Source organism: Triturus cristatus, chromosome 10, assembly GCF_964204655.1.
Source record: "Triturus cristatus chromosome 10, aTriCri1.1, whole genome shotgun sequence".
Lineage (NCBI taxonomy): Eukaryota > Metazoa > Chordata > Amphibia > Caudata > Salamandridae > Triturus > Triturus cristatus.
In genome coordinates this window covers 396868327-396895463 of record NC_140593.1, presented here as the reverse complement: position 1 = coordinate 396895463, position 27137 = coordinate 396868327, and the positions used below count along the sequence as shown (strand labels likewise).

At 43.9% G+C, this 27137-nt stretch overlaps 2 protein-coding genes across 6 annotated transcripts in view; both read left to right on the top strand.

The window, feature by feature from the left end:
* The first annotated feature begins 2366 nt into the window (after nt 1-2366).
* COMMD3 (COMM domain containing 3) lies at nt 2367-6593 on the top strand. Its single transcript, XM_085631666.1, has 8 exons — nt 2367-2835; nt 4076-4187; nt 4285-4348; nt 4436-4470; nt 4759-4819; nt 4908-4964; nt 5071-5130; nt 6176-6593. Exons 1-8 carry the CDS (start codon nt 2694-2696, stop codon nt 6233-6235), a joined length of 591 nt encoding a protein of 196 aa, XP_085487792.1. The 5' UTR covers nt 2367-2693; the 3' UTR covers nt 6236-6593.
* Nucleotides 6594-7783: 1190 nt separating this feature from the next.
* The window catches only part of BMI1 (BMI1 proto-oncogene, polycomb ring finger), a 188410-nt gene continuing 169056 nt past the window's right edge, over nt 7784-27137 (top strand). The window contains exon 1 of one of the 5 annotated variants that reach the window (XM_085631661.1): nt 7784-8290. In XM_085631661.1, the coding sequence (XP_085487787.1) occupies nt 8160-8290 (131 nt within the window). In that variant the 5' untranslated portion in view covers nt 7784-8159. The remainder of the gene's footprint in view (nt 8291-27137) is intronic. The other 4 variants (XM_085631665.1, XM_085631664.1, XM_085631660.1 and 1 more) reach the window with 4 other exon arrangements.

The following is a 27137-nucleotide window of genomic DNA, read 5'->3' as shown; positions in this document are numbered from 1 at the left end:
GAAAAAATAATGTAAAAACTACTAGTAATTCGCAATAGTAACTTGTGTAAATGGGTTCATTTTGTAGCAGAAGAAGAGTACTTATACTCGATTATGCAGTCGATTTAGTCGTTAATAGGAACATCCGTTTGTAGTTTGCAAACGTAGCCGCCTTAATTTAGTAAATCTCGGCATTACAGATATAAATTACCCACCAAGTAGCCCGTCTAACCCCTAAACGCCGAAAGGGAAAAGCCTCATCTATGCCTCATCCTGAAATATCCTAATTCTTTGGTAGGTAGTGACAGTTCCGGCGGTGCAGGCGCATTAACCCGTGGAGCTACTTTAACCAGTCTTGAATACAACGCTTTCCAAAACCCATTCCATTGTGACTAAGGTCAGGAGCTGTACATCTGCGGTATGAAACTAGAGAACTTTGGAAAGTGTGCCACGGTTTGGTATATTTTTTCAATGATGGCGCCTCCTGGTTTCTTCAACAGACTTAAAGCAGTGTGTATAAACAACGTAAACCCTTTATTGCCTTTCGATTCTTTCGCAGATAAAGAAGGCGTTATATTTTACTCACTCCTCAAGCATCAGCCAGTGCGATGACGTTGAGTGTGCTGTAATTTACAGTTTTCTTCATGGAGGCCCAAATGTAGTCAGTCTTGCAGAAACGTTTCTAGGGATATACTTGAAACCCGCATTAGGTGTTTAAGGCAGTACTTGGAAGTTTTGAGAATGGGCTAATTAAATGTTTGTTAATTCTCTGTATTTTTCCATTTCAAAGCTAAGATTGTGTTTGTGTGCCAGCCTGTTTTACACTATACGAACAAGAAAACGTGTACATATCTGTCTTTGCCCTTCGGTATAATATAGTAGGCCATTACACTATTGTTTCAAATTTCTAAACAATTTCGGGACTACAAAGACATTCGACAGAGCAAAGCATGTTTGAGGTTAGTTTATGATTTTATAAATAATCAATGCAACATAAAAGATGCCAACTCTGAGGAAATGCACGAGAACACTTCTACTCTTAACTATGTGAACGCCTCAAAGTGGTTTACCCAGTCTCTGTCCGAAATATATGAAAGCTGTAAATGAACATTTAATTGACACCTTGGGTCAAGTTCAAACTACTCACTAAAATGCAGTAGGCGGATTTTACTTCAAATGGTGACAAAAAACAAATTCCACTTGCAGGTCCCAAAAGTGGGACTGTGGACCTAAAGGACCAAAGGGTAGTACATATGATTAATTCGCATTCTGCATCTTCAAACTGTACTCGGTTTCCCTAAACCCCACATTTTACTTTATGGGCACAGTTAACAATAACACAAACTGGCAATGTTCCACGACTGTGGGGTCAAGAAATAAACAAACGCTTTAAGAGGCACTAATGGAGGATAAAGAGGCCTAAACTAATAAAGTAACACTCGTAGTTCAAAGGAGTGGAAATATTTACCATTGCCTCATGCCCTGTGAGTTAACTACATGTCAGAATACAAAGTGCATTTCATTAATCTATATTAACCCGTTGACGATTCCTCAGTAGTGTAACACAATACATCACCAGGTACACGATAATGTGTACTAAGAACGCTTCGATTCTCTCGTGTTATATGATCTTTGGGATAAAACAAACTCCCACGAACATACATGTATACCAGATTGAAACTTGAACTTTTTTTTTACGTGTACAGTCCTCTTTTCCTTGAGTTTGGCATTCTGCGACAGAAGTAAACCAGATACAATTGACTCTATTAACTGCTTTTGTATTTATTAACTTGGGGAGTGCTTTCATTGCCATTCAACGAAGCAGATTTCATCTGAGTTTAGCTATAGGTAATAGAAATGGAAAAGTTCTGATTCATGAGAAGCTGCCTTCAGAAAATTGGGAGTTTCCCCGGCCCAAAAACAATAAAGGGCAATAGGGCTGGGGATGAGACCAGTAACATAAGTTGCTGCCTCTGTCGAGTCGGCCAGCCTCCAAAAAGCAAGTGGGTCATCGGGGACCCGCTATTGCCTCTAAAAAGGAAGTGGGCCATCGGGCACCCGCTAGAGGCCCCATCACTTCGCATGGGTATATAGTTACAATTAGAGCAGCCAGTACGGTGGCACAAGGGCACAAGTGCATACACCGCAATGCTTACTGTTGTGTACCCAATTATGGGGAAAAGAGTGTTTTGTTCGGGTTAGCACCTAAGTCACCCTTGCCGTGGCACTGGTTCCACGTACCAACCACAGCAGGGGCACTACTACACGTCCACTTTACTCCTTGACCACGTTGCTTTCCATTTTTGTAAAAACAGTAACGTTACCCAGCGAAACATCGGAACCCGCTGTGAGATTACAGGCGAGGCGAGCTAGGGCCACTGCTCTCTGTGGTAGTCGGGGGTGGCGGTGTGGGTGGGGAGGGTGGATTAGGCGGGCCGAGCCTGCGTGATCCGCCGGGAAATTAATAAGCTTTTGTGTACGGGCTCTAGCAGCCAATAGGCCGAGCTCAGACGGAAGCGTCGAGCTGCTGCTGGCTCGCTGGGCGGGGGCTTCAGGGAGCGTGAGGCTGGGGAGCCAAAGCAGGCAGGAGCTGCTGCTGGGTGCAAGCAGGGAGCCGCGCGCGAGGAGCCCAGGCCGCCCCAGCCACTGCAGACGCCGACGCCGCATCAGCTGAGCGCGTCACGTGCTTGTGTCGAAGGTCAACGCCGCTCACAATGGAGCTCTCGGAGGCGGCGAGCCGCGGCTTGCAGCTCCTGGCCGAGCCCGGCCGCTTCGACGCCAAGTCCTTCGCCATTGTCCTGGAAGCGGCGCTGCAAGGCCTGGCCGGGGGCTGCCGGGATGTCACCGCGAGCCTGGGTAAGATTGCGACCGGAAGGAAGAAGGCCCGCGCGACAAGCTTTAGTCATAGCTCCCCCTAGCGCGCTCCGGGAATGCAGCTGTCACAGCGAGGGGCTGCTTGTAGCCAGCCCACCCGCCCGAGCCCATGTAATGGCGCCGAGCCCCGCCTGGGGCCTGCGAGGAAACAGGCGCTTGCCAAGCCACCTTCGGCGGCCTAGGCAGCTGCGTTTCCGTGCTTCCCCTGGTGCCCGCCCTCCAACCCTCAACTGCTGTTGAAAGTCGAAGTTATAACCACACGTATTAGTCAACGAGCAAGAGAGGGGTCAAAAGGGCACCTGTGCAAACCCACTGCCCGGAGCAGCGTACGCCGCGAGGCGGCTACGTGCCTGTGTTTGTTTACAGCAAGCGCGAGGCACCAAGGGGTTCTCTTTGACGGATCAGAAAGCTTTACGCGGAGTCTGAACCCTTTTAAAGAGACACAGCGCAGCTTATTCTACACGCAGGCCTTGCCACCGAAACGTTACTATGTCTTTGCTGTCACGCCAGCAAAATGAGGCAAACTACGTTATCCATTTACTTTCCAGGGACTAGTGAGCGTTGTTTGAGGAAGCTTGGCAGCCCTTGTTTTTTGTGCCGCCTGTCTTGCTCTAAAAGCTTCAGACATCAGAAGGATGGATAAGTGGTTGTGGATTATAATGTGACAGTGAATCTGTTCCTGGTCCCTCTAACTGTTTCTATAGCACCCCCTTGTTTGGCAAACGGCATTGTGTGTTATTACACTCTGTGGGTGCAGTGCGGACTACTGAGTGTTTTGTGCATTTCAGAATTACGATGACTGTAAACAGCTTATGTGTATTACCGACAAACACCGAAAATAGGAAATGGGTCTAGCGAGCATAGTATTCAAATTGTCATCCCCCATAGTGGTAGTTAACTTCTGGTACTACTAGTAGGCCATGCCTGGCACTCCAGGTTGAACATATACCATTGGCCCGACTATCATGCCACTTTATAGCGATGTGGCTGTGGACATTGAGGATATTACATTTGCAATCGTCTGTGAACCCAAATAGAGCTACTGGATTGACAGTATCATCTATTTTTTTCCCGGTACATTCCTCCCCATTTTGTTTTAATTGACGTCCCTCTTATGAAATTCGCGACCGTCAGCTCATGAATTTAGATTTTGGGGTTAGTGCGGTTTCACAACAAACTTTGAAGATTGTCTTAACATCAGGAATGCTTTGTATTTCTTTAGAGCGCCCAGAGCTGAACCACATAGATCCGATGACACTAAAACATTGCCATGCAGCAATCACCACATGTCTTTTGGAGGCTGGGAAACAGAATGCAGACACCTCAACACTAAGGTATGCCCAATACTAAGTAGCGGGCCGTCTTTCGATATGGAGTAAAAGCTGATGACATTGCCAAACTAGTAATATTGTGTTTCTTTTTTTCACCCAGCGCTTATCTCGAAGACTGCCAGTTTGAAAAAGAGCGACTAGAACATTTTTGCCAAGAATACCAGGTGTTACCCGACTTTTAAACTAGCCTTTTGTATTGATCTGTTAGCAATCAATGAAGGTTGACAACAATTACTTTTTTCTTTCTGCAGAAAAACAAGCACGTATTGCACCTGTTACTAGGAAGGTAAGTAGGTAACTCACTTTCATGTTTAGCTTATGCGAACTGTGATGTAAGGACACAAATTAATAAAAATCAGTGGCTCCAATTGAACCTTTTTGATGAATGACCTTTATATTGCTTAATATATCTTGACCCACGAACCACAAAATGGAGAGCTTAACATGATCATTTAAACCCGAGTACAATAGGCACGCTTCTTTGGCGATGGTGAGGATATTCTTCGCGGCTATTCTTGCAGGCCCAGACAAAACTGTATGACGTTGTGATTGTTTTACTTTACCACTATTTCAGTATAGGGAGCTGCCCTCTACATATAACTGATGTGTCCTGGAGTCTGCAGTATCAGCTAAAGGTAGCACGATGGTATCTTTTCCTAAGTACGTACATTCATAATGGCTTCATGACTAATGTACTTACATAAATAATGCTTGTTCTTACAGACCAGCCAGGCTCATAAAGCACACCGACCTGTTTATCTGGTGAATTTAAATGTAGAGGTACAGTGCATGTATTGATTATTTTATTTCATAATTTTGACACATCAAAACATTAACTGGATTTTATGCTATTGGGATGTGAAACCTCTGTATTATGTTTTTTTAGAACGCCGATTCAAGGTACCACCCGGATATAAGTTTTAATTGCTCCATGGAGCAGTTACAGGTAATCTGCTTTAAAATCTGCATCTGGAACGCGTGTACTAGGACACACAGCAGAAAAATTAAAATTTGAGTCATATTTCTTGAATAATTTCGAATTGGGCCTTGTTGACAAGAACCTGCCTCTGACTCTTGTTTGTTAAATTTGTAGCCGAATGTGATGTACACAGGGTATGGGAAATGCATTGTATGTGAGAGAACAAAATATTTTACTAATAGTTAAACAGTAGAGCCAGAACAAATCTATGGACAGGGCCTACATAGATATGGTGTACTCTCGTCGTCACATCAATGGTGTCCTTGCAGAAAGTTGCGTTTAAGAATCCTGCATTTTAGTTGCAAAAATGTTGAGATGAATTGAGCATAAACGGGGAGGAGGGTGGGGAGTAGATTTATTAAATTGTAAGTTTAGTGGTTCAAACAACTTGCGTGGAAAACCAGCTACAGCGTGTGTAATTTAACAGGAGTAGGTGAGTCCCAGAACCACCAGTTCATAAAATGTGCGACTTTATACTGAAAGCCTTGCTGGAAAGGGGGTAACACTGTTTGTGTGTTTCTTTAGGAAGTGTTAAACGTACTCCAGGTTACCATATACACTATATAATGAGTATTGTAATGTGTTGCCGTTTTTTTGTGTACAGTGTTTGTATTTGTGAATTAATGTAAAGAAAATCAATCACCCGTACCCTACTTAGGCTCTCCCAGAGAATGCTTCTAAACCGATCTTGTTTACCTCAAATGAGCAGTGCATCGCATGTGCAACAGCTCCGCTTGGGGCTGTATGCAGGGCTGTCTGGATTATAAATCCCGGCTTCCACAATTCACCCATCTCTCTGTGAGAGACAATTCCTTGTCGCTAAAAGTTGCAAGCGGTTTAAACTGGCAAACCCATGTATAAACCGCAAAACTAAAAAATGTATTAGACTGTATTTTCTAATTATTAAGATGTTATATTTCAAGAAATTCGTTTTTTGGTGCACATGGCACACTTGTCTTGATACGCCTTTTTCAGAATACAAAAGTTTTAAAATGCCCTCTTTCTATCCTAGGATTTGGTCGGGAAGCTTAAAGATTCCGCAAAAAGTCTGGAGAGAACAAGTCAAATGTGAGAGAAGAGGCATCCATACTCCTTGCGACCAGCAGAGTGGCCACCCTCCTCCAAGAGGTGTCTCGCCGAACCCCAGTTACTCTCATAGCAGCTGATTCAAGATGTGTTTTTATTGGGTGCGGGCTGTTTATTCAATATTACCGGCTGATGCCTGATCTATTCCTTGTTCCGAGATGTAAATTCCAATGGACTACAAGCTTTCTCAGTGAAGTTTTTCTTATTTCCCTCAGTCGTCTTTTCCCTTGAAAGCTGTGAATGCCTACCCGTTTGAATTAAACAACGTATTCTTACTAATGAACCTCGACCTATTGTATGCATGCATATACGTGCTTCTTCAATAAAAGTTATGATCATTTGCATTCCTCTGGTTTCTTTTTCTTCGGAATGGGTGGTACAAAGGATCTAACCTACTCTCGAAAATAGTGTATTCATACGGAAATACGTATCCGGTGTTGTAGCTGCACGAAATCAATTAAACACAAAACCATGGGTATTATCCGAGTCCAGGTTAAGACATTATTGCGCGCAAAGCTTTCAGCGTCGGCGTTCTAAACCTAAAAAAAAAAAGGTGGTGTGTCTTGAAATCATTACTCCAGTGCGCCGACAAACGTGGAGCACGCTTGAAAGTTTCCGTGGACGGAGTTAATATCCCGCACTCGTGCAATTCACCCGTACATCAGGACACACCCACCACTGGAGAGTCAGACTAGAACATTAAAGGGGAATAAAATTTCCATTGTAATACGACAAGACATGCCACCTGAATCCCGATGATGGTCATTTTATTTTTATCATGCGGGTGAACATTATCGCTTATCTCGTCTGAATATCATATAGTAATTTACGAGGCCATAAAAAGTCTTTTTTTGTCTGTTTTGAAATTAACCGGCGTGTGACAAAAACACGTGTAGGCGAGGAGAACACTGGAGGTCAAATGTATAATTCAAGAAGAATTGAAACACGTCTAATGTGCAGATTTCTGGCAATGCGCCAACACCCTTTTACAAAGTGGGCAAGAACACTGCAGCAATAAAAAATATACAACGCTCAAATATCCGTTTTCTAAAGTAGCAAATGAAGTCACCTATGGAACTATAGAGAGGCTTTCCAAGTGTGGTTTGGGCAATATAGACAAACTCATTACTAAATTGCAGATAATTGGAACATGCGATAAAGTTTCCCTGGGCACAAAACAATGTACGTGTGCGCACTGATCCACCAATTGCCTACTGCTTGTCAAGAACGCCGTAGCTGCCCCGATTCAGACACAGTGCTCGGCTGCCCAGTGTGCCTGTTCGAGGTAAACGCACCTACGTAGGGGGAGAGACCATACAGGGGTTCTTTGTTGTGCCTGCAGGCAAAATAGAATCAGAGGGTCTCGAGCAGGAATGTAGTGTTGGTGCTATGAATGGGCTAGGAACTCGCCACCGTAACATCCGTGCTTGCTCCTGTGTAGGGGGAGGGGGGACGCAGACGGGAGGGGGCTCGGACTACACCGACACTAATTCCCAGGCCGCCCTTAAGGAATGAGGTAGACACGTGACCGCGCGGGGCGGGCGAACTCTGAGCCATTTTGGGGACGGTGTCAGTTTGCACAGTGCTTCAGCGGTGTGTGTTATCCCTGCTCCTCCTCGCTCGCCCATCTACCTCCTCCAACGGTTCTGGTGGACTGATATTTCACTGGAAGAAATACCCGGGTAGAGGGAGGACCTAGGCAGGAGACAGACGGCGTTTCGAACGGATCGGCGCGGGTTGGAAATCCGTGGATCGCCGCTGTGCCCGGACCGCGAGGCCGGTAGTCGTGCTACTGCCCCCGCCCCACCCCCCAAGAAGGCGCGTAGTGCGGACCGGGGGTCTCGGCGGCGCTCGAGCCCGGATGCCTGGGAGGCTCTGCGCGATGGTGCGCGCGGTGCAGCGATGGGATCATGGCCAGTGACAGCGTCTGCAGCTCGCTCCAAGATGGCCGCTTGGCTCACATTCATTTTCTGCTGAACGACTTTCAAGTTTCATTGTCCGCGCGGCCGCTGTTCCCGGCCCTCGTCTCGGCTGTCTGCGGGTAAGTACCCAGCTGGGGGGCCGGTCTGGGTCCAGGCCGTGGATCGGGGTGTTGGGAAGCGCAGAGTGGGTGGGCAGCTGGTTTTCTGGCAGGCGCCCGAAGGCAGCGAGAGCCAGGCTGCAGGAGGAGGGGGAGCAGCGCTGCTCTCATTCTTGCTGCCCGGGCGACTTTAGTTCCCTTCTCTGCCGGATGGGCCTCTTTCCTCCTGTTTTTTGGGCCGGAGGTCACTAGGTATCTACTCTGTTGGCTCACGGCCCCCAGGCTCCTGCACGTTTTCTGTGGGAGAAAGATCTCTTCATAAAGGTTGCGGACAGCCCAGGTCCCCGGGTAGCGCTAGGGCTCGAGGAGGCATCGGCCCTAAACAAATCCACTCGATGGGGGTCTAAGATGTCTGGGGTGGCCTGTTAATATAGGGACGTGACCCGAGAAAGTGGGCGACCTCAGAGCGGGGTGTTGGGGCAGATGGGCCGCACAGCGCCTCTGTTATTAACTTAATTCAGAGGGATCATAGTGGAAATTGAGCTGTTTAAGATGGCGGGTGCCGGTTGTTGTTTTTTTTAAACAGAGGCTACCTTACTTTTCGGCTCGCCCTTACTGCCAGATACTAAGTTGATTTCCCGGTGGTTAACAGATGCAGCATGCACATGTTTGAAGTAGTTACGAATCTGGACGTTGTGCAGATTTTCGGTGGCTCTTGATCAATTAAGGTGAAAGCTTTTTCCTCTCTGCGTGACCTCTTCTGCACTTGTCATTTGCACGCAGTGCCCCCGCTGCACGCATGCAGAGACAGTGTTTAGGAGTCTGTAAATAATGGTCCTCGACCCTGGGAAGTTTTAATGCAAATCTCGTCATGTTTGTTTCTTGGGTACTCGCTGCAGAAAACGCAGCTGTCAAGAGATCTGCACTGTGTGTGTTTGTGTAAAGAATGCCTTGTCAGAAGATAAGCATGAATGCTGAGTTTTGGGTGGTGGTAAATGCATTTAACAGAACAACAAATGCCAGATTACATGAAAGCATTAGACTTCAAGTGGAGTGCTAAAAATCAACATCTTGCCTAAAGTTATGTGCCAACAGTTTGTCGAGTTCTGCATTCTTAATAAAAGTTATACGTCGTCATATTTGGTTTAGTGAGTTATTTTAAGGGACGTTATGTTGAGTGACCTTGTGTATTCTTTGCCATGTGCACAGTTCATAACTCCAAGTTACTGCGCTGCCATTTGTACAATATACAATTTGGACATTTTAGGAAAATGCAGTTGCTCTTGTGAATGCGTGTCGTGAGGGCATCGCAGTCTTGTATCTAACCTAGGCATTTCCACTCACTGATCTTGCCACAACCACGCTTTAAAACCCACGTACCATTGTTGAAAACGCTCATTTTACTTGTCCTGCCCAGAAAGGCTCCTTTGGCAGCAATGCGTTTCATTATGAGTGGACAGTTTGCAGGGCGATGCCATTTGTGGAGTATTAGTTTTGAGTTTGCTCTGAGTGATTGCTGCGTGCTCGTACGAGTAAACATATTTTGCGTTTTACTGGGAAACCGGAGATTTGCATTTCTACATTTGCTGTGACTTGGGTTTTGAACTGAACACTCTTTATAAATGGCTTCTGCAGCAGAGAGGATGCGTGACAGATTACTTGAGAACTGTGTATTTTCACTACCTACAGTGAGCGCCTTCACTTATTTTGGTTTCAACATTCAGACGTAAGGCCTGTAGAATCATATTACACGGGTGCCGTTAATTATGTTTTTCATCCTATTCCATTGTTGTACACTTGTTCAATTGTGTATGTACTGTGGTAAAATGGTAAGCAAATTTTAAGAGGATACATGTGAAGCGGGTGTTCTCTAAGAAAACATGCTTGGCTATATTTTTAAAATTTATGTTGACTGTGTAAATGTACAATGCTGTAACTACGGCACGGTCAGTTTTAGAATTAAAATAATACCGTAACATTATTTAGGCACAGGATATTCTACCCTAACTTTCACTAAGCGTAGACAGCCACACCATACTGTTTTCAAGCGCATCAGTGGCAATAAGGGAGTGACTTGAAATTTCTGGTACCCGTTCTCCATGGAGATGTCACTCCAAGAACCTTTTGCGAGTTGTTCGTATTTATGAAGGCTTACCCATAAGAGAGAGAGAGAGAGTAAATGCCTCCACGTCTGTGTATTGGCATGTTTACCTGCATGTTTTTAAAAGCTACATAGTTTCTTTCTCGGGACGTTTGGAAATCATATCGCGGCTCTGTAACACATTCAGGTAGTAGATGATGCCCAGATGCTAACCATGTAACTGGCGCTGAGGTTTGTTTTTTGTTACTGTCGCGTCAGGGTTGTACTTAGATCAGCCTATTTACCGGGTCTGCAAAGAAAGAAGCGTTCATTGGAAAAGGCAGGCTTGCAGATATCTCTGTGCTGTTTGAAGCATCTTGTCCTTACACAACGGAGTGGTAGTCATTGGTAGAGTTTTAAACCTGGCAGCTGCCCTTCGTGGTCCATAGCCTCTTGAACCTTTTGAGTTGGTAACTTTTTGCGACATTGCTTTGGCGGTACTCGTGTCTATCCGTGCAGTTGTTTTCAGCGGATAGACACGACCTTGGGTATTGGTGAAGTTTCGGGAGTGTGCTGCTGCCATTTAACGTGTGTGCTGCTGCCATTTAACGTGTGTGCGTGAAGCATTTTGGTGGATCTTTGATTCGATTCCTCGTCTGACGCATGCGTGTGTTTTTCGACTTCTTGCGAATTTTCTTCGGTGATTAGTGCCTCGTTGTGTCAGGCGGATTCTAGACACACGCCTTCCATTTAGATCTACACAGGTGTTCACAGTACCTTGCGATGGGGGCCACTTCGATAACTTTCTTGCTCAGTCGTAGTAGTTCGATTCAAGTAAGGGTTTGGGTATTCTGCTATTTCGACAAACGTCCCCAAAATCCAATGTTTAAAATGTCCTTTTATATTCTTTGCGCATCTCTGCATTTCAGTCGATAATTGTAAGGACAATCTGTGGATATGTAGTGGAACAGGTGCATGGGTGAACGACTGAATTTCAAGGAATGTCCACCCCAGAGTGTGGCAATACACTGGAGTTATTAATCGGACATTATATAATTTTCCTTGTGTAGAGTGCCAACGAAACTGGAGCCTACTAAAGTGCTTTCCAGAGACCTTATAGTGCGAATATGATTTGTTAATTATACTGGCCCCTTTCCTCATTAAAACAAACCCGCACCTCGAAATCAAAGTCCTTCGCAGTGGCGGCGGCTGTTCCTGGCAAGGGTCGGGCGCCCAAGTTCCTCTTGTCCGCCAAGTCGTTGCTGTAGCTATTAGACGCGTGCGGCTACCACACCTCTGCACCGCGCCCCTTTTCACGTAATTAAACTTTTGGCTCTCGAAATATGATTTGCTCGGGCATTATTTAGGATGTGTTCGGCATTTCTATGAGCAGTGCAAACCTTTAGAGAAAAACAAAACGGCGGCAAAATAGATGATCAGGGCGCTAATAAGTTGTGGCACTGGAGAGCAGGGGTGTGTGTATAGATGCTGCACAGCGACAGCCATGCATTAGTGCTCGTTTGAGACACTCGTGTGGCGGAGAGGACCCCCATATCGAATGGTGCTTGTGCCCAGGCAGATGTCGTCTGAACCCTAGTCTAGAACAGCTTTCTCCCTCCCCCGGGTGCTCAGTAGGTCACTGGTAACACTCCTGCAGAGTGCCAGTCTTTCACCAGACTACCGTTTCACCCTCTAATGACCCCCCCCCCAGCTCTTTCTCGTGTATTTTTACACTAAGGAGTGCTTTATATGGGCAGGTACTGTCCAGTACGCAGTACTTGAAATTCTATATTTCCTTTTATAGCTCTGCCTATGGTTTTTTCTCTCCCGTTTACAGGTTTAAGTATTTACTAGCTTTTCCGGGAACCCCCTTCTTTGCTCGCTGCTAGTGCTTTTTTGATAGGCAGGGTGACAGTTTTGGACACCTGTTAGTCATCCCTTGCCCCGACTTGTTATGTAGGGGGCCGAGTCGCCGGTCATCTGGCTTGCAAGAGTGAGAACTAGACACATATCTGCGCACTTGGTGACTTTACAACAGCGTCATCGCTGCTCCCCCTTCCATCAGATCTCCCTTATTTTCATCAATTGTACCTTTATGCCCGTGTGCTACCCAGGCACTTTCACGTTTTGCCATTTTACTGTTCATTTCACCCTTTTCACACTCCGGCGGAAAATAAGCCGACCTCTTTACAAGTTATACTGTCCGTAGGTAACATTATGCTCATTGCACTTACATTTCAATGTCTGCTGATTCACCGTTTTTATTCTCTCTGAAGCCGGCTTTCTGGTGTCGGTGATTTCTCGTGTAAACGTTTGTACTCCACTCGGTGACGTTGATCGACCTAGCATGGGCGGTACCGCTGTGTATCCCACAGTTTTGCATTGAACATTTTCTTTCTACTCACTTGCTTTTTTTTTATTAAGTGTCCATAACGCGTGGTCTTGCCCGTTTTCTTCTTTGCTTCAATTATTTACAAAGGTTGGATTCACCGTAGCCCTTTCCCATGCTGCTTCTTTTCTTCGCCATTTCTGCTCCTCTTGTTTCCTTTCCCCCGGTTAGCTGCATCCCTCTTAGTATTTTGTTGCTCTGTGCCCGCCCCCGCATTTAACGGCCGTTTTTGTCATTCTATTCCCCTCCACCCAGATCCCTTGCCACTTGCTTATTGACTCGTTCCATGCACAGACAGCTTTTTTTGTGTCTTTTAAGCATACTTTTGCGAGTTTTCCATATTTAACACTTCCTTTTCATACCCATTGTCTGTCGCTTCCACCCTTTTTCATTACCATGTGGTTATCGTCATGCTTATTACTTTTATTTTTAATTGTATTTTTACGCGGTGTATTTCAAGTTTCCTCCTGTTCTATTTCACATTTTCTTCTCTCCCCCCCCCCCCCCCCGCCCTTCACTAAGTAGCAGTTTAATCTGTCCTATATTTTTGTGAATGCCTTGCTCTCTTCGTTGAGGTCTTCCTGTCTGCCTTATTCCATGTAATTTTTACTTTATCCATGGTTTCTTATAAAATTCCACTCGTTCTTTCGCACACAATTGGTGCAGTTCGGTTCTTTCTGTAGTTTCTACTCTTATTTTATCAATACACTCGTTGGTGCCTCTTCTTCTTTTTTTGCGCTTTTAGTTTAGCTACAGTCCACTCTAACAACCCCACCCCCAGGTGACTGCAGCTCGATCAGCTATTGTCTGATTAGCTTTTCCCCATCTGAGGCCCTCTCCGTGATGGATTTCCCCGCCTTCTCGCCCTATATCTTTTTTCATTCATGTTATACTGTAGTGTACATACATTTTGTACTGTTGCTTTGACATGTTGCTAATTCCCCTGTGCGTCACGAGACGCACAGGCCACATTGTTATAGAAGGTGTTTGTTTGGTTTTATTTGCGTTCTGGTTTCTGCCTGTTTGGTTCGTGGTTAGAATGATACTACATTCTGCTGGCGAACCAAGCAGGTTTGGGGGTCGGTCGTGGCCTCTCTACTTATGAGACATTAATTAAGTCTTGTTCACTTGAATACTCACCACTGTCTCGTCTGTGTTATTCCCGGATATCAGTATGCAACATTATTGGCGATGAGGATGGGATTTGATGCAGTCCTGAGCCCACCGACAGCCTCTCTGATCTATATACACACACCACAGAAGCAGGCTGCTGCTCACTGCTGTGTTGCCTCCTGATTACTGATGCAAAAACAGTTGATTGACAGAATTCAGAACAATGTCATACATTCACCCCAGTACAGAGATCTGGGCCTAAATGCATTTGTGTGTCTTTTCCTAAATTACTGATATCAGGAGATGGTTTGGACCACCCTGGTACTTTTGCTGATTTTCCAGCACTTTGGTCCTAGTAATTACCGGCACGGGCTGGCTTTTGCCGTTGCCAGCAGCTGCATTGCAAGCATGTGTAGGATGAAGCGCTCCACAAGCTACTACTCGACGTAATTGTGTTTTTTAGACGCGCATAGCTGCCATTTTTAAAGTACTCTGCAGTGCACATCATCCGGTCTTCTCATAGCAGTGCCTGTTTGGTGACAGGCACACCATTCATAAAGCCTGTCAGGGCTTTATTTCTGTGAAACCTCCCTGACAGGCACACCACTTGTTAGCCTCACATTTGTTTTAATCTTCGGTGCAGGCACACTTTCATGTTCATGAAATAATTACCCACCTACTTCTTTATATTTTTTGGGTTTGTAAACTAAAAACATAAATGGCAGCAAGGCACTCCTAAGTCACAAATGTTATACTGTCCACCTCACACGATTTGAAGAAACCATGTAAAGATACTTGAAAATGAATTTTTGAACTATGGCTCTTACTTCACTTATGCTGGCCTGTCTCTGCTGAATACCTGGTGATATCGTGTAATTATATAACCTAAGCATCTACAATTTTTGGAAGGATGACCGATTTGGAAATACTAAGAGGAACTGAAGAGTTGTGGCAGGAATCTGGCGTGTTCTATCATGATTAACATTTATTGATACTACTTTATAGTGCCCTGAAGAAGCCCTTGTTGTTGGGCGAAATGAGTTGGCTGTGCCTGCATGATATAGAAGAATTTTGAATAAAGAATTCCCTGTTCACATTGGGAACTGTGGATTGAAACTTGGAGTTTTCATTTATGATCATATTACCTCTCAACTTTGTCGTTATATGATTTTGGTTTGTGGCTATTGTTGTTCCAGTAACCTCCCTGCTACTTGCTTTGTGTATCTTTATTAGGCATTTGTTTTTTGTATTGCATTATTGTTGTTGTATAACTAAGCATAACTGCAACTAGTAACTCTCAGCAATAATCGCTCAATTTTGACAGAATCTAGATAAACCACCCTTATTATGGAAGGAATAGTTTCGTAGTTTTGAGAATAATGTTGTGGTCATTGATGCGACATTTGTTTCTAAAAGGAAGATGGCTCTGTTATTTAGTCATCTTGGGTATAAAGTACAGCAGGCTTTCAATAACTCGCCAGGGGTCGTTGCCCCTTCTGATTTTGAAGGCACGTAGAAAGAATACACAGAGGCTGTGGCTAGATTGTCCAAGTTTTTAGAAATCCCCAGTGTGTTACTCGTTTTTCAAGCGAAAACAATATGGTGAAGAGTCTGCTGAGGAGTATATTTCGGTATTGAGAATATGTCTCATTGTACAATTTTGGAGACTCACTGGACAGGTACCTTGGGGATCAATCTGTGTACAGCTGTGCATCAAAGAAGATGCAGGAGAGATTTCTGAGTTCTGGGACCCCACATTGTCTGAAGTGATAGACCTCTCTATACCTTTTAGCAAGGTCAATCATTTCTAGAAGGTTCATGGCTTCTGAGAATGTTTCGCAAGGTGCTTTTGCCGTCGATGTGGTAGAGGATTCTAAATCGGTGACAACCATTTCTACGAGGAATACAGTGACAAAAAGGATAGGGTTGAATGTGAATGGGTCCAATGTATGCTTCAGTTGTGGTTCTAAGTCCAATTTAGCCAACTACGCCAATTATCCAGCTGTCAACAAAAGATGTATTTAATGTAACAAAGTTGGACACTTTCAGAGTGTTTGTAAGTGTTTGTAAGAATGTGAAAACTTGGCTGAGTTGGATACTGAGCAATGTGAGGATGATTTATCTAAGGTAGTGTTGATGATCTCATACGAATCCAACACTGTAGGCAAGGCTAAGGGACATTGGTGTCTGACTCAAATTGGGGAGGTGTCTTTTTGAGTATTGTGGCAGATTCAGGTGCACCAATCACGATTATCTCGGACACTTTATTCTACGACAAATGGAGTAATACTCTTATAACTGCAAGGATGAGCTTGGTAATTGGGAAGATCATTTCACCCTGGCAGCACGGGTTTATATCGGGGAGGGGCACCGCCGATCATATCAGAAGGGTATTCGCGCTGCTGGACGGTACTACTGCCTCACGAGACCCTATGCCCTTCATATTGCTGGACGCTGAAAAAGCTTTTGATAGGGTCTCGTGGGGTTTTCTTTGGGCAACAATGTATAAATATAATTTTGGGAAAATATCCATAGGAGCATTAAAAGCCCTTTATAGAAATCCGAGCATCAGACTGAGAGTGGGGGGGGGGGGAAAGTTGAGCGAGGCAATAAAAATTGAGCGTGGGACTAGGCAAGGATGCCCCTGCTCCCCTCTACTATTCGCCTGTTATATAGACTCATTTATTAGACACATAGAAAAAAATAAAAACATCTGTCCAATAGTGCTGAATGGATATGAGACCAAAATATTGGGATACGCAGATGACTTAGCAATTACATCATCAATACCAATAATAGCGATAGGGGAAATCGAGAATGAGGCTAAAAAATACGGACTTCTGTCAGGGTATAAATTAAATCAAGGAAAAACACAAATAGTTGTAAATCAATTTGCTGCGATTAACGATGAGAGAGTTGTAGAGTCCGCGGTTTATTTGGGAGTTACTATAACATCTGACCTATCTAAGGTTGTGGAGGAAAATCTGACCCCAGTAATCAAAAAGGCAAAAATAGACTTGGATAGGATGGACAATTTACGCTTAACAATCATAGGCCGCTGCAATGTTATAAAGATGCTGTTTTTGCCCAAGATTTTATATTTATTCCGTACAATTCCTTTATCATTTTCTAATAATTGGTTTAAGGAAATGGAGGGGATTTGTAATCGCTTCATATGGGCTAAGGGCAGAACTCGCAGAGCCATAAAGATGATGGCACTTTCTAAAGACCGGGGGGGCCTTGCAGTACCTGACTTTAACCCCTTCGGTGCTCATGACGGAACGGTTCCGTCATGAGCCACGGTTGAGCTGTGCTCATGACGGAACCGTTCCGTCATGACCACGCCCGCGCAGGAAAAGATCAGCACAGCAGGGGAATCCGTCCAGCATGGAAGGGGTTATGGCATATTATTTTGCGTCAGTCCTTCAGTATTGTAAAGGACTCCTCGGCGGGAATACGAAAGACATCTGGAGGGGAAGTGTTGGCATTCCGGATATATATGATCTTCTGGTTTTGGACTCTAGTAAGGGTCTTCTCACATTCAAGGAGTTAAACTACTACAAAAGAACAAAGTTTAAGCTGTTGGGGGCGGCCATCTCAGTTTGGTCAATAATCCGGAAGAAAATTAAATTAGGGAGAATGAATTTCTATACCCCTTTATATATGAATGAACTCCTCCCAGAAGTATTCCATGATCAAGTGATGAGGCGGTGGGATAATCTCGGGGTTGGTACAATTGGAGATATCACGGATCAGTCAGGGTTAATATCATTTGAAAGGGCGCAACAGCTATATAACTTGGATCGGAGAGATTTTTTTTAAATACTTACAGATAAGATCAGTTTTGCAGAGGAAACAGGCAGGTAATTGTAAGTATACTAGGGTAGATCTGATGGAATTTGTTCAAGATGATGAGGGATGTTCAATCTCTCAACTTTATGGTGCATTGTGCGAGTATAATGAGGATGATAGAGGAAAGGTATTTGATAAATGGAGAACTAAACTAGATTTAGCCGGGAATGAGGGCGAAAAATCACTTCGGCTTGGAAATTCTATCTTGAAGGTTGCAAACCTGCAAGCACAATACTATAAGACCTTGCATGAACTATATTACACACCACATAGAATAGCTCGTTGGGGTGGTACGATTGGGATCTCCTGCCCAAGATGTCAGAGTTTGGAGGCAGACACGACACACATGTTTGCAGCTTGCTCTAATTTAGACCCCTTTAAACTAGCAATGGAAAATTTCTTTAAAGATGAATTGGAGATTTCAATTAAGTTAACTAATGAGATTATGGTTCTTGGGGTGGCAAAGGAGGGACAGGAGGTACCCCATCAATAATTTTTGTTTATTGCAATGACGCTGAGCCGGCTTTGTATCGCAACGGTATGGAAAGACTCTAACCCCCCTTCGTTTCAACAATGGCTCTCAAAATTATTGGCTATCTACACCCTAGAGAAATCTTTATATGAAAAAAAAGCAGTGATAGCAAGACAGCTTGGGAAACGGGTATGGGCCCCAGTTGAAAAATGGAAACTTAAATTAGATGGTTAATCTAAAAGGGGATAGGTACATGCTCACTCTGTCAGGACTAAAGTTGGCGGTGTTGAAATTGCTCGACTTTTACTTTTATGTTTCTTTACTTGTATTTTATTTTTTTTCCTCCATTTTCAGATCTTTCAACTTTTCTTTTTTCGGTAATTATAATTATGTATTGTATCATGTTTATTTTAAGAGACTAAGACTTAATTGAAGGATTTCTGGTGTATTAGATATATATGTCAAAGCAACTAATTGTTTACTCTTCATTTTTCTGATGATGAACAATAAAAATATTAAAAAAAAATAACTGCAACGTATATCAACCCGAAAGCCTTAAGGGAACAAGATATAGTCATGCTGGGGTATTTTATTGAGATTGCTCGTGTCTAGGCATAAAGTGGTCACAAAAAATTATGTGGCATTAAAGGGCCGCCACATCACAGGCTGGCAAGATCAAGCCAGATTGGGCATGATGTTGGTCACAGGGTCTGATGATCCTGTGGTGTTAGCAGATGATCACATCTCTTTCATTGAATCTGAGGATGAGACCATTGTTGACAGTTGTGTGCAAATTTCCAAGTATTTTCACTGACATTAGTAACGTCACGAAATTTGATCATCTCATTAAGCTCAAGGAGTTAGCTGTCCCAATTGTAGACAGTCAGGCCGGTCCATAGGAGTGTGAGAGCTTAGCTAAAATCTTCACTTGACAAATTCTGCGCAGAATGTGTTATTTAGTCTACTGAGTCCTGAGAATGGGTCAGTCCAGTTATAATTGTTAGGAAAAAGGCTGGTGAGATCAGTTTGTGTGTGGACCGTCGCACTTTGAACAAGGACATTGTTGTCGTTTGCCACCCTTTACCTTAGGTGCATGAACTTTTGGCATCTGTGGGGTGGGGTGGGGGTTAAGTTGTTTTCGTTGTTTGATATCAGATCCACATATCACCAAATACCGCTTGCTGCTGGGAGCCAAAACCTCACCACTTTCATCACCCCATTTGCTGCATATAAAGTTCTGTGGATGCCCTTTGATTTGGCATCTACAGCAATTGTGTTCCAGAAGTTCATGGACACTATACTGATGGGGATCCCTGGGGTTCAGGCATTTCAAGGCCATGTTCTTTTCTGAGAATCTTAGCGAGCGCAATCTAATACTTGAGATGGTGCTAAGTTACAAGATGTTGGCATCACTTTAGGCAAGGAAAATTGTAAGTTCTTGACGAGTCAAGTTGACTACATGGGGCACTGCATATCCGTTCACGGTATCAAACCAAAGATGTCGATAGTCAAAGCTATTCAAGTCTCCAATCCACCTGATAGTAAAGATGCACTCTGTTCATTTTTATGCCTCTGTGAATATTATTCACGCTTCATTGATGGGTATGCCTTAACAGTACAACCCTTAAGGCTCCTTCTCAAGAAAGGGTAGAAGTTTGTTTGGTCTGGTGAAGATGATGAGGCTTTCTTGAAAATAAAAGCCATCATTACTTATGCTCCCATTCTCTCAGCATTTACTACTGGGGAGCCTTGTTTTGTAACTGTAGATGCTAGCCTTTTGGGATTGGTAGCTGCATTGTCCCAAAGGGTGAACCGAAAAGAACATACGATCGGCTTTGCTTCTCCTTCCCTCCTCCTTCCCTCACATCTACTGAGTGTAATTACAGCACGATTGAAAGGGGAAGCGTTGGCTGGTCTTGGGCTATTGAAATATGTAAGACCTTTCTCTGGGGCACTAGGTTTGAGGTATTCATCGATCACAAGCCATTGATCTACACGCTCGATGGCAATGGGATTGGAAAGGTGTCGGCTAGGTTAGTGAGAATTCTTTACAGGCTTCAAGAGTACAACCTTTGCTTTAAGTATTTGCCAGGAGGCAAGAATGGTAGGATAACTGTCTCTCCTGGATACCTTTAGAAACTGATGTGTTTGACAATAGGGAGGATAATGATGAGTGTGTTGTGGTACTTGTGGGTGATGGGGGTGATGGAAACTTCAATCTTGATAGTGCCATTTCTAAAGAAGACTGGTTGGGAGCCTTGCAAAAAGACACTGTTTTGATGATGGTGTTTAAGCATGTTAAAACAAGCATTTACAATGCAATGGTCTCGGCATTGGTAAAATTAGAGCTATTGGCATTGCTCATGACATTATTTTTGTTTATGTTTTTGTTTTTAACCCCTTCAGTGCCCATGACGAGCTGGACTCGTCATGGGCTGCGGTGGCGCTGTGCCCATGACGAGTCCAGCTCGTCATGAACTCCGCCCGCTAATACAAAGCGCGGCACTGGGCGGGGAAAGGGGCGGGCATGCAAGGGGTTAAAACATTTAAAGAAACGGCATTGTCATGAGCAATGCCAATAGCTCTAACTTTAACAATGCCGAGACCGTTGCATTGTAAATGCTTGTTAGCTCATTCTTGTGGTGTACAAAAGTGAAATTGCAAGTCCCGGAATGCAATCTACAGTTGACTAAAACACGTTGTCACTCACAACCTACTTGACAGTCACGTGATCCTAGTTAATCAAGCTTCAGGTGTCTCTGGATGGATGGGCCGTTTGTAGTGACCGCGAGATTGTCTCTCTCTTGGAGCCTTTTATTTTCCAGTTGTGTGCCCCTTTGTCGTACCGTGCTGCCGTGCCGGACACACATACAGCCTCCTGGGGTGTGGCTGGTGTGCCCCCTGATAATCTTTCACCGAGCAGGCGTAACGGCCAGAGCTGCCCACATTGCAACTGGGGTACCTGGTTCGAGTCTCGGCTTCGACTCAACATCTGTCCATGTGTAACGTAACTGGTGCTCATGTAAAGCGCTCTAATACCTTCGGGTCGAGTTCGCGCTATATAAATCTGCAAGAAGAAAAGCATCCTGTGATTCTGGTCAAATTACTTTATCTCCCCCTGCCTACCCAAAATGAATGTATCCTTTTGAAACGTAACTGGTGCTCATGTGAAGCGCTCCAATATTTTTAGGTCGAGTTGGCACTACATAAAAATTGCAAAAACTAAACAAACAGAAAACAGTAAAACATTTGTTCTCCTATAAATTTATCCAATCGTGTGGTGTTGGGGAATCTGTATCTATCTGATAATGATCCCCTGCCGTTCCTTCCCTCTTAGCCAATCATTAACGCCGAACCAATTAGCGCCTTATTCAAAGTGCCCACCCTCTCCCCCACGGGCCTGCAACTTTGGCTATGCTAGCGAATTCCATTGAAAGTCACCCCACCCCCAGCACTCACAAAACAATGGTGCAAACTGGACAGAGCAAGACCTGTTCATTCCTTTAGCTGATGGCCCTTTTCTCCGCCCCTCAAACTGAGACGGACAGTTGGCGTTCGCTGCCTAACACCGACGTACTGGGATTTGGGATTTTTTTTTCTCGAGGGCGCTGAGCGTGCAGACTATGGTGCCCAGGATTGCCAAGGAGGTTTCTTACTCATCCTGTTTTTTTTTTTTTTTAAAATGACCGATAATGGGTTTCAGCCTGATTGTACGCACTTTTTTAAATATCAGAACAAATGCGAAATATTTAAATGACTGGATCCGGAAATGAACTATTTTTCGTCGCAACAATAATAGTAATTTTTCACCCACACGCCTATGCTCTGCGGCACACATTAAAGATTGCACACTTGCAAATCTATAGAAGAGACATCGGTTCCCTTTTCTGAGAGGAAACAAACTGCGGGCAACCATGTGGCATCGAATGTGGACAAATGTAAGTCAGTGACGAAATATTCAGTTGGCGAGCCTGTGCGCGACAGGTACAGAATGACGTCATCGTGAGGTGCAGTTCCCAGTTATATCCAACATCTCCAGCTGGCCACGGATAATTAGCCACATCGTTTGCACGCAAGGCCAGTGTTTACATAGCGAAAAGCTCGCCTTCGAGGCCATGACTGCACAGTGCAGTGGAAGCCGGATTTAACTAAAAGAAGGCTCGCCCGGAGCTTATAACTAGGCATTCCATTTCTGAGCGATGGTTACAGGGGTACAACACCGACCCTTTACAGATGCCCACACACCAGTGCCCACCCCATTAAAGGCGTAAGCACCCTCACCTGGCATCATCGTCCCGAGCAATGAGAAGGCGCATGTGACTGGTGGCAGAGGCACCTCGCAGGATATCCACAGCCCTATGGAGAAAAAACAAGCCGAGGGCACCGGAAGACACCACCGCCTTTCTCCGAGGCAGAGCAGAAATGCCTCGGAGAAACGCAGCGTCCTTTTCGGATTCGGGGCGTGTTTTGCTGTTATCTCCTCCTTGAGACTTCTTGCAAAAAACACGCCCCCCGATCCGAAAAGGACGGGGCCTAATCGGAGTGACTGACCTCTTCTCCAGTGGCTGGCCAGCATTTAAGAGGCCAGCCAATGGAGAACAGGGGAGAAGAGGGGCGGGTTCAAGCCCCTCTTCTCCAAGTCATTAAATCTCTCGACTTCCGGTTCTGCCTTCGGCAGACCGGATGGTCCCGAGACCTAAAAAGGCTGACGAAGAGAGAGAATCTGGAGTCTGGTTTGAAGACCTTTGTACAGGTAGCCAGTGAATTGTCCATCATGGAAGGTTTTCTGATGAGACTTTATCTTCTTCTTCCACCTGTAAGGTTGCGGAAGTCATTCAACATTTCCCATGAAGGTCATCTAGGAGTACGTAACCTCGAACAATTTTATTGGTGGCCGAGAATGGGTGCCCAAGTTAATAAATGGGTGTCTGATTGTGAAATATGTTTGGTTTCTGATAAGCATTGGAACACGTCAGAAAACAAGTTGCATACTGTTCCCTTGTCTGATGGTCTGTAGGTAAAGGTCTCCCTAGATTTAGCAGGGCCTTTTGATCTTCTCATAAGCTCTAAAACCGGTAACTCCCTTTCAGGTTCTTGCTATATTGTGCTTCGCGGACACACATCCGAGGGAGACCCAAGTTTTCTCAGCTATCGACAGGTCAGTTGTATCACATATATTGAGGTACCATCGGAGCGAGACCTCCATGATTTTCCCACAGTTTGCTAACATTTTCGTTTGGTATTTTCCCCCAATATTTCTAGAGAGTCGGACATTCCCACCACTGATGTATACACGTTCCCACCTGGCCACACTCTCTAGGGCATGGTGAGGAGTTTAGGGTACCCATTTTGACCAACGTTACACTGGTGTAGTATGCTCTATGTAGAATCTTAAATTGGATTTATTTAAACCGGGAGCGAATCGCCACTTCCCGGGGGGAATGCAGTGCCTCCTGCCACTCTTCAGCACTCCTATCACCCACATCCTCTGGCCATTTTGCACGTATATTCTCCATTGTTCAGGCTTGTTGTTTAGAATTTTTCTGGAAGTCAGAGAAATCGCCTTCTCCTTTGGATAGTCATTAAGAAGTCTGTCCTCCAGGGGCGAAGAGGCCGGGAGATCAATACCTCTGGGAACCACCCTGTGTAGTGCATTGCAGACCTGAAGGTATCTAAACGTTTCCTCTACACCTAATTCATAGTCCAGTTGAAGGTCACTGAAGGGGACAATCTTACCCCGGTTCCCAACCATCACCCACCTTCGAAAGACCAATCAAGTCCCCTTTATCTAATCCTGGACATTTTGCTAACCACTTCAATTGGTCCATCTCTAAAAGAGGGGTGACCTGTGTGATCTTACTTTTCCACCCCAGGGTGGTCGTTGCCGTGTGCCATAAATTGACGGTAGTTGAGGTTGGCGGGTATTTTGGTCCAGTCTCCCCCCCCCCCCCCCCCTCCATATATTGCTCTCAAGTAAGTCCCAGGGCTCATATGGTGTCTGTCCATCCTTTAGGCTGGTTCTGTTCCTGGCCAGTGTACCCAGTGATTGGCGACTACTAATTGAGAGGCCCAATAATGACTTTTAATTGCTGCTTTTCATGAGTTTGGTCAATGCTATGCGAGGAATGCCATTATTTGAGAGTAGTGCGCGTACTTCTGATTCGATTGTTTGGAAGTACTGGGCTGGGACAAGATATGGTGTGTTTTGTAAGACCTAAAATGGTACACATTTTAAGTGTCAGATGAGATAATTTGTGAACAATCTCAACATCAAACACATGTAGGTTCCGTTGTACTCGCCTACATCCAATGACCTTATGGAGCGGGTTAATAGATTTCTTAAAGGAGTGCAAATGCCATTGTTATCCGGGATGCAGGTTGAGAGTTTTCTAAGGAAAAAAGATGCAACTATTTGGTGCCTCCCCACAGTGTCACAGATGTGTCGCCATGTAAGTTGCTCTGCAATAGATCACCAAGATGTACATGGGTCCTGGCTGGGTTCAGGATTACACAGGCTCTGATGTTTATATTGACTTGGGAGAGAGGGTCAAAAACAAACAACTTCTGGTGAAGAAATGTTTTAATAACAAGCAAAACACTAAGGATGTTGACTTCATTGTGGAGGATTGGGTAATTATAAAAAAAACAATAAGGTTAAGAAAAGGGAGTCTAAATTTTCTCTCCCTTTCAAAATTTCTAATGTTCCAAATATTGGATTAGGGTAAAGGATGGTGGAGTAGAAGGAGTTTGGTAAAAGCTTCACCTGAACAAGCTAGAAAGATTCAAAAGGTGAAGGGCAGTAGCAACTTTGTATGATTGTTCTGCTGATGTATGTTGGTTTTCTGGAGACCCTGAGGTGTCTCGTTCTGATATGGGAAGATACATTGCCATTCATTCTAGAAGTCAGTCTGTGAGTTCCTGCAGCAGAGATAATATTTATCTTGATTGAAATTCAAGGGTTGATTTAACTTTTACATCTGAATCATCAGGTGTGAATGTCAACACTGGCATTTGTTCTTTTCTAGATATCAGAAGTAGTTTCTCACAATGTTTCTGATCCCACTTGTTTCAAAGATTTTTACTTGCAATAATTGCTGTTCTTGTGCGTTTTATAGTCTTCTATACTATGTCTACTTAGCTCAACTGTGCTTCTTTTCTCGTTATAAGGGGAAAGGTGTGTGTGTGTGTATATGTGTGTGTGTGTGTATATATATATATATATATAATTTAACTTGTGTTGCTAATGCACAGGTGCGTCTTGTGCTGTCACAAGATGTGCAGGCCACATTGTTAGTTATAGAATGTCTGTATGTTTGTTTTGCGTTCTGGGTTCCTGCCCATTTGGTTCGTGGTTAGAATGATAATTCATTTTGCAGGCAAACCAAGTGGTGTTGGAGGTCAATCGTGGGCTCTCTGCTTATGAGACCTTAATAAAGCCTTGTTCACTTGAATACTCGCCGCTGTCTCACCTGTGGTATTCCTGGATATCGTGGGGAAAGGGTTAACACCGGGCACAGTGTTGGATAAATACTACTTGCAATTTGACTCCCAATAAACATGCATATCACTCATTCTATTAATAACCATCTAGTAATGTGCAACAAATACAAATTGTGAAATAGATCAACATACAGGCTAATGAATATGTGATATATCTTTTTTATTTTTACAAAATATAAATATCTATTTTTTACATTTTCTGTTTTTCAATTTCTTTTTTTCACAATATATGCTTTTTTTTTAACAACAATACATATGGACAATAATATATTTACAAATGATCATCTGTGCAAATTGATTCTTGTTTATACAGTACAAACTATGATAGATTCATAATTAATTGATCATAAGAGTTGTCCTTAGCCTGCTAGTATTGATCATATTGATAGTTCATTTTTACTACTATGATTGTTTTTCCTCACACACACTATATACAAGAACTAAAATCAAAAAAGCCAGTGAAAAACTTTTTTTGTTTATCTCAACTATATACTCAATTGTGAAACAATGGGCACATAGGCGGTCGATTGACACAACGCGTTTCGGCTAGGCCTTCGTCAGGAATCCGCTCTGAGTTTAACACTATATATAAGGAGATAATAACAACAAGAAAAAAAAACATATATATCAATTAAAACCCTTTTTATGAATTGTTTACGGGAGTCAATATAGCAATGATAATTCATTAACTTAAACAATGATGAGCTAATTCATTTGAACTATGAAATCCCCTCCCAACGTCTCTCAGCTTAGCACCGATCCCAACAAACTTGAGTTAGAAATTCAGTTACCCTAATTCTTGGTGATCAAAAAATGGGGAGAAACAATACCATGTGACTGTAGCTATACTTAGCAAAAACCATACTGATAGCTACCTGGGAAGTATTGAAATAGGGTGCTAACAAGTGTTCTGTTTTGTTGCACAGGGCGAGTTTCTCTACTATTACAGAAAGTGTGGAGAGCCAGTCAGTTTACGTGAGCTATATCTACCCCGGTCAATCTAATGGATACCTGGGCTATACTGGAGTTGGGTACTATCAAGTATTCTTTGGTGGACGAGTTACTCTACTCTTACAAGGGGTGTTGACAGGCGATGTTTTTCTAGGTATGTGCCAGTTAAATTAAAGATAAGACTACTAGATCTATGATCTTAATTATATATAATTATGAGATATAGGGGAACCATACTGACCCTTGTTATTCCAATAGACTTTTTTTCGTGTGTAGCTCGAAGTAATCGGTTGAACACAGTTTATATCCTTATTTAGGGGGACGAATAGTAAACAATGGTTCTGAAGAGAGACAGAGATGTGCCACTTAGACTGCGGGATGGGAGATAACTGATTATACTCTATTTATAACAATATGTTGGTCTAATCTGTGGCTCGCTTAGCTCAAGTACTTACTTACTTGAAAAGTGTTGCGCCGATTAAGCAACTGATTTCTTGCCAAACATGGATGT

What these genes read in the sequence shown, in the direction of transcription:
- COMMD3 (XM_085631666.1), top strand. Translation starts at nt 2,694, where the DNA reads ATGGAGCTCTCGGAGGCGGCGAGCCGCGGCTTGCAGCTCCTGGCCGAG. An exon ending in GGATGTCACCGCGAGCCTGG is followed by an intron (nt 2,836 to 4,075) that starts GTAAGATTGCGA and finishes GTATTTCTTTAG; the next exon opens with AGCGCCCAGAGCTGAACCAC. An exon ending in GCAGACACCTCAACACTAAG is followed by an intron (nt 4,188 to 4,284) that starts GTATGCCCAATA and finishes TTTTTCACCCAG; the next exon opens with CGCTTATCTCGAAGACTGCC.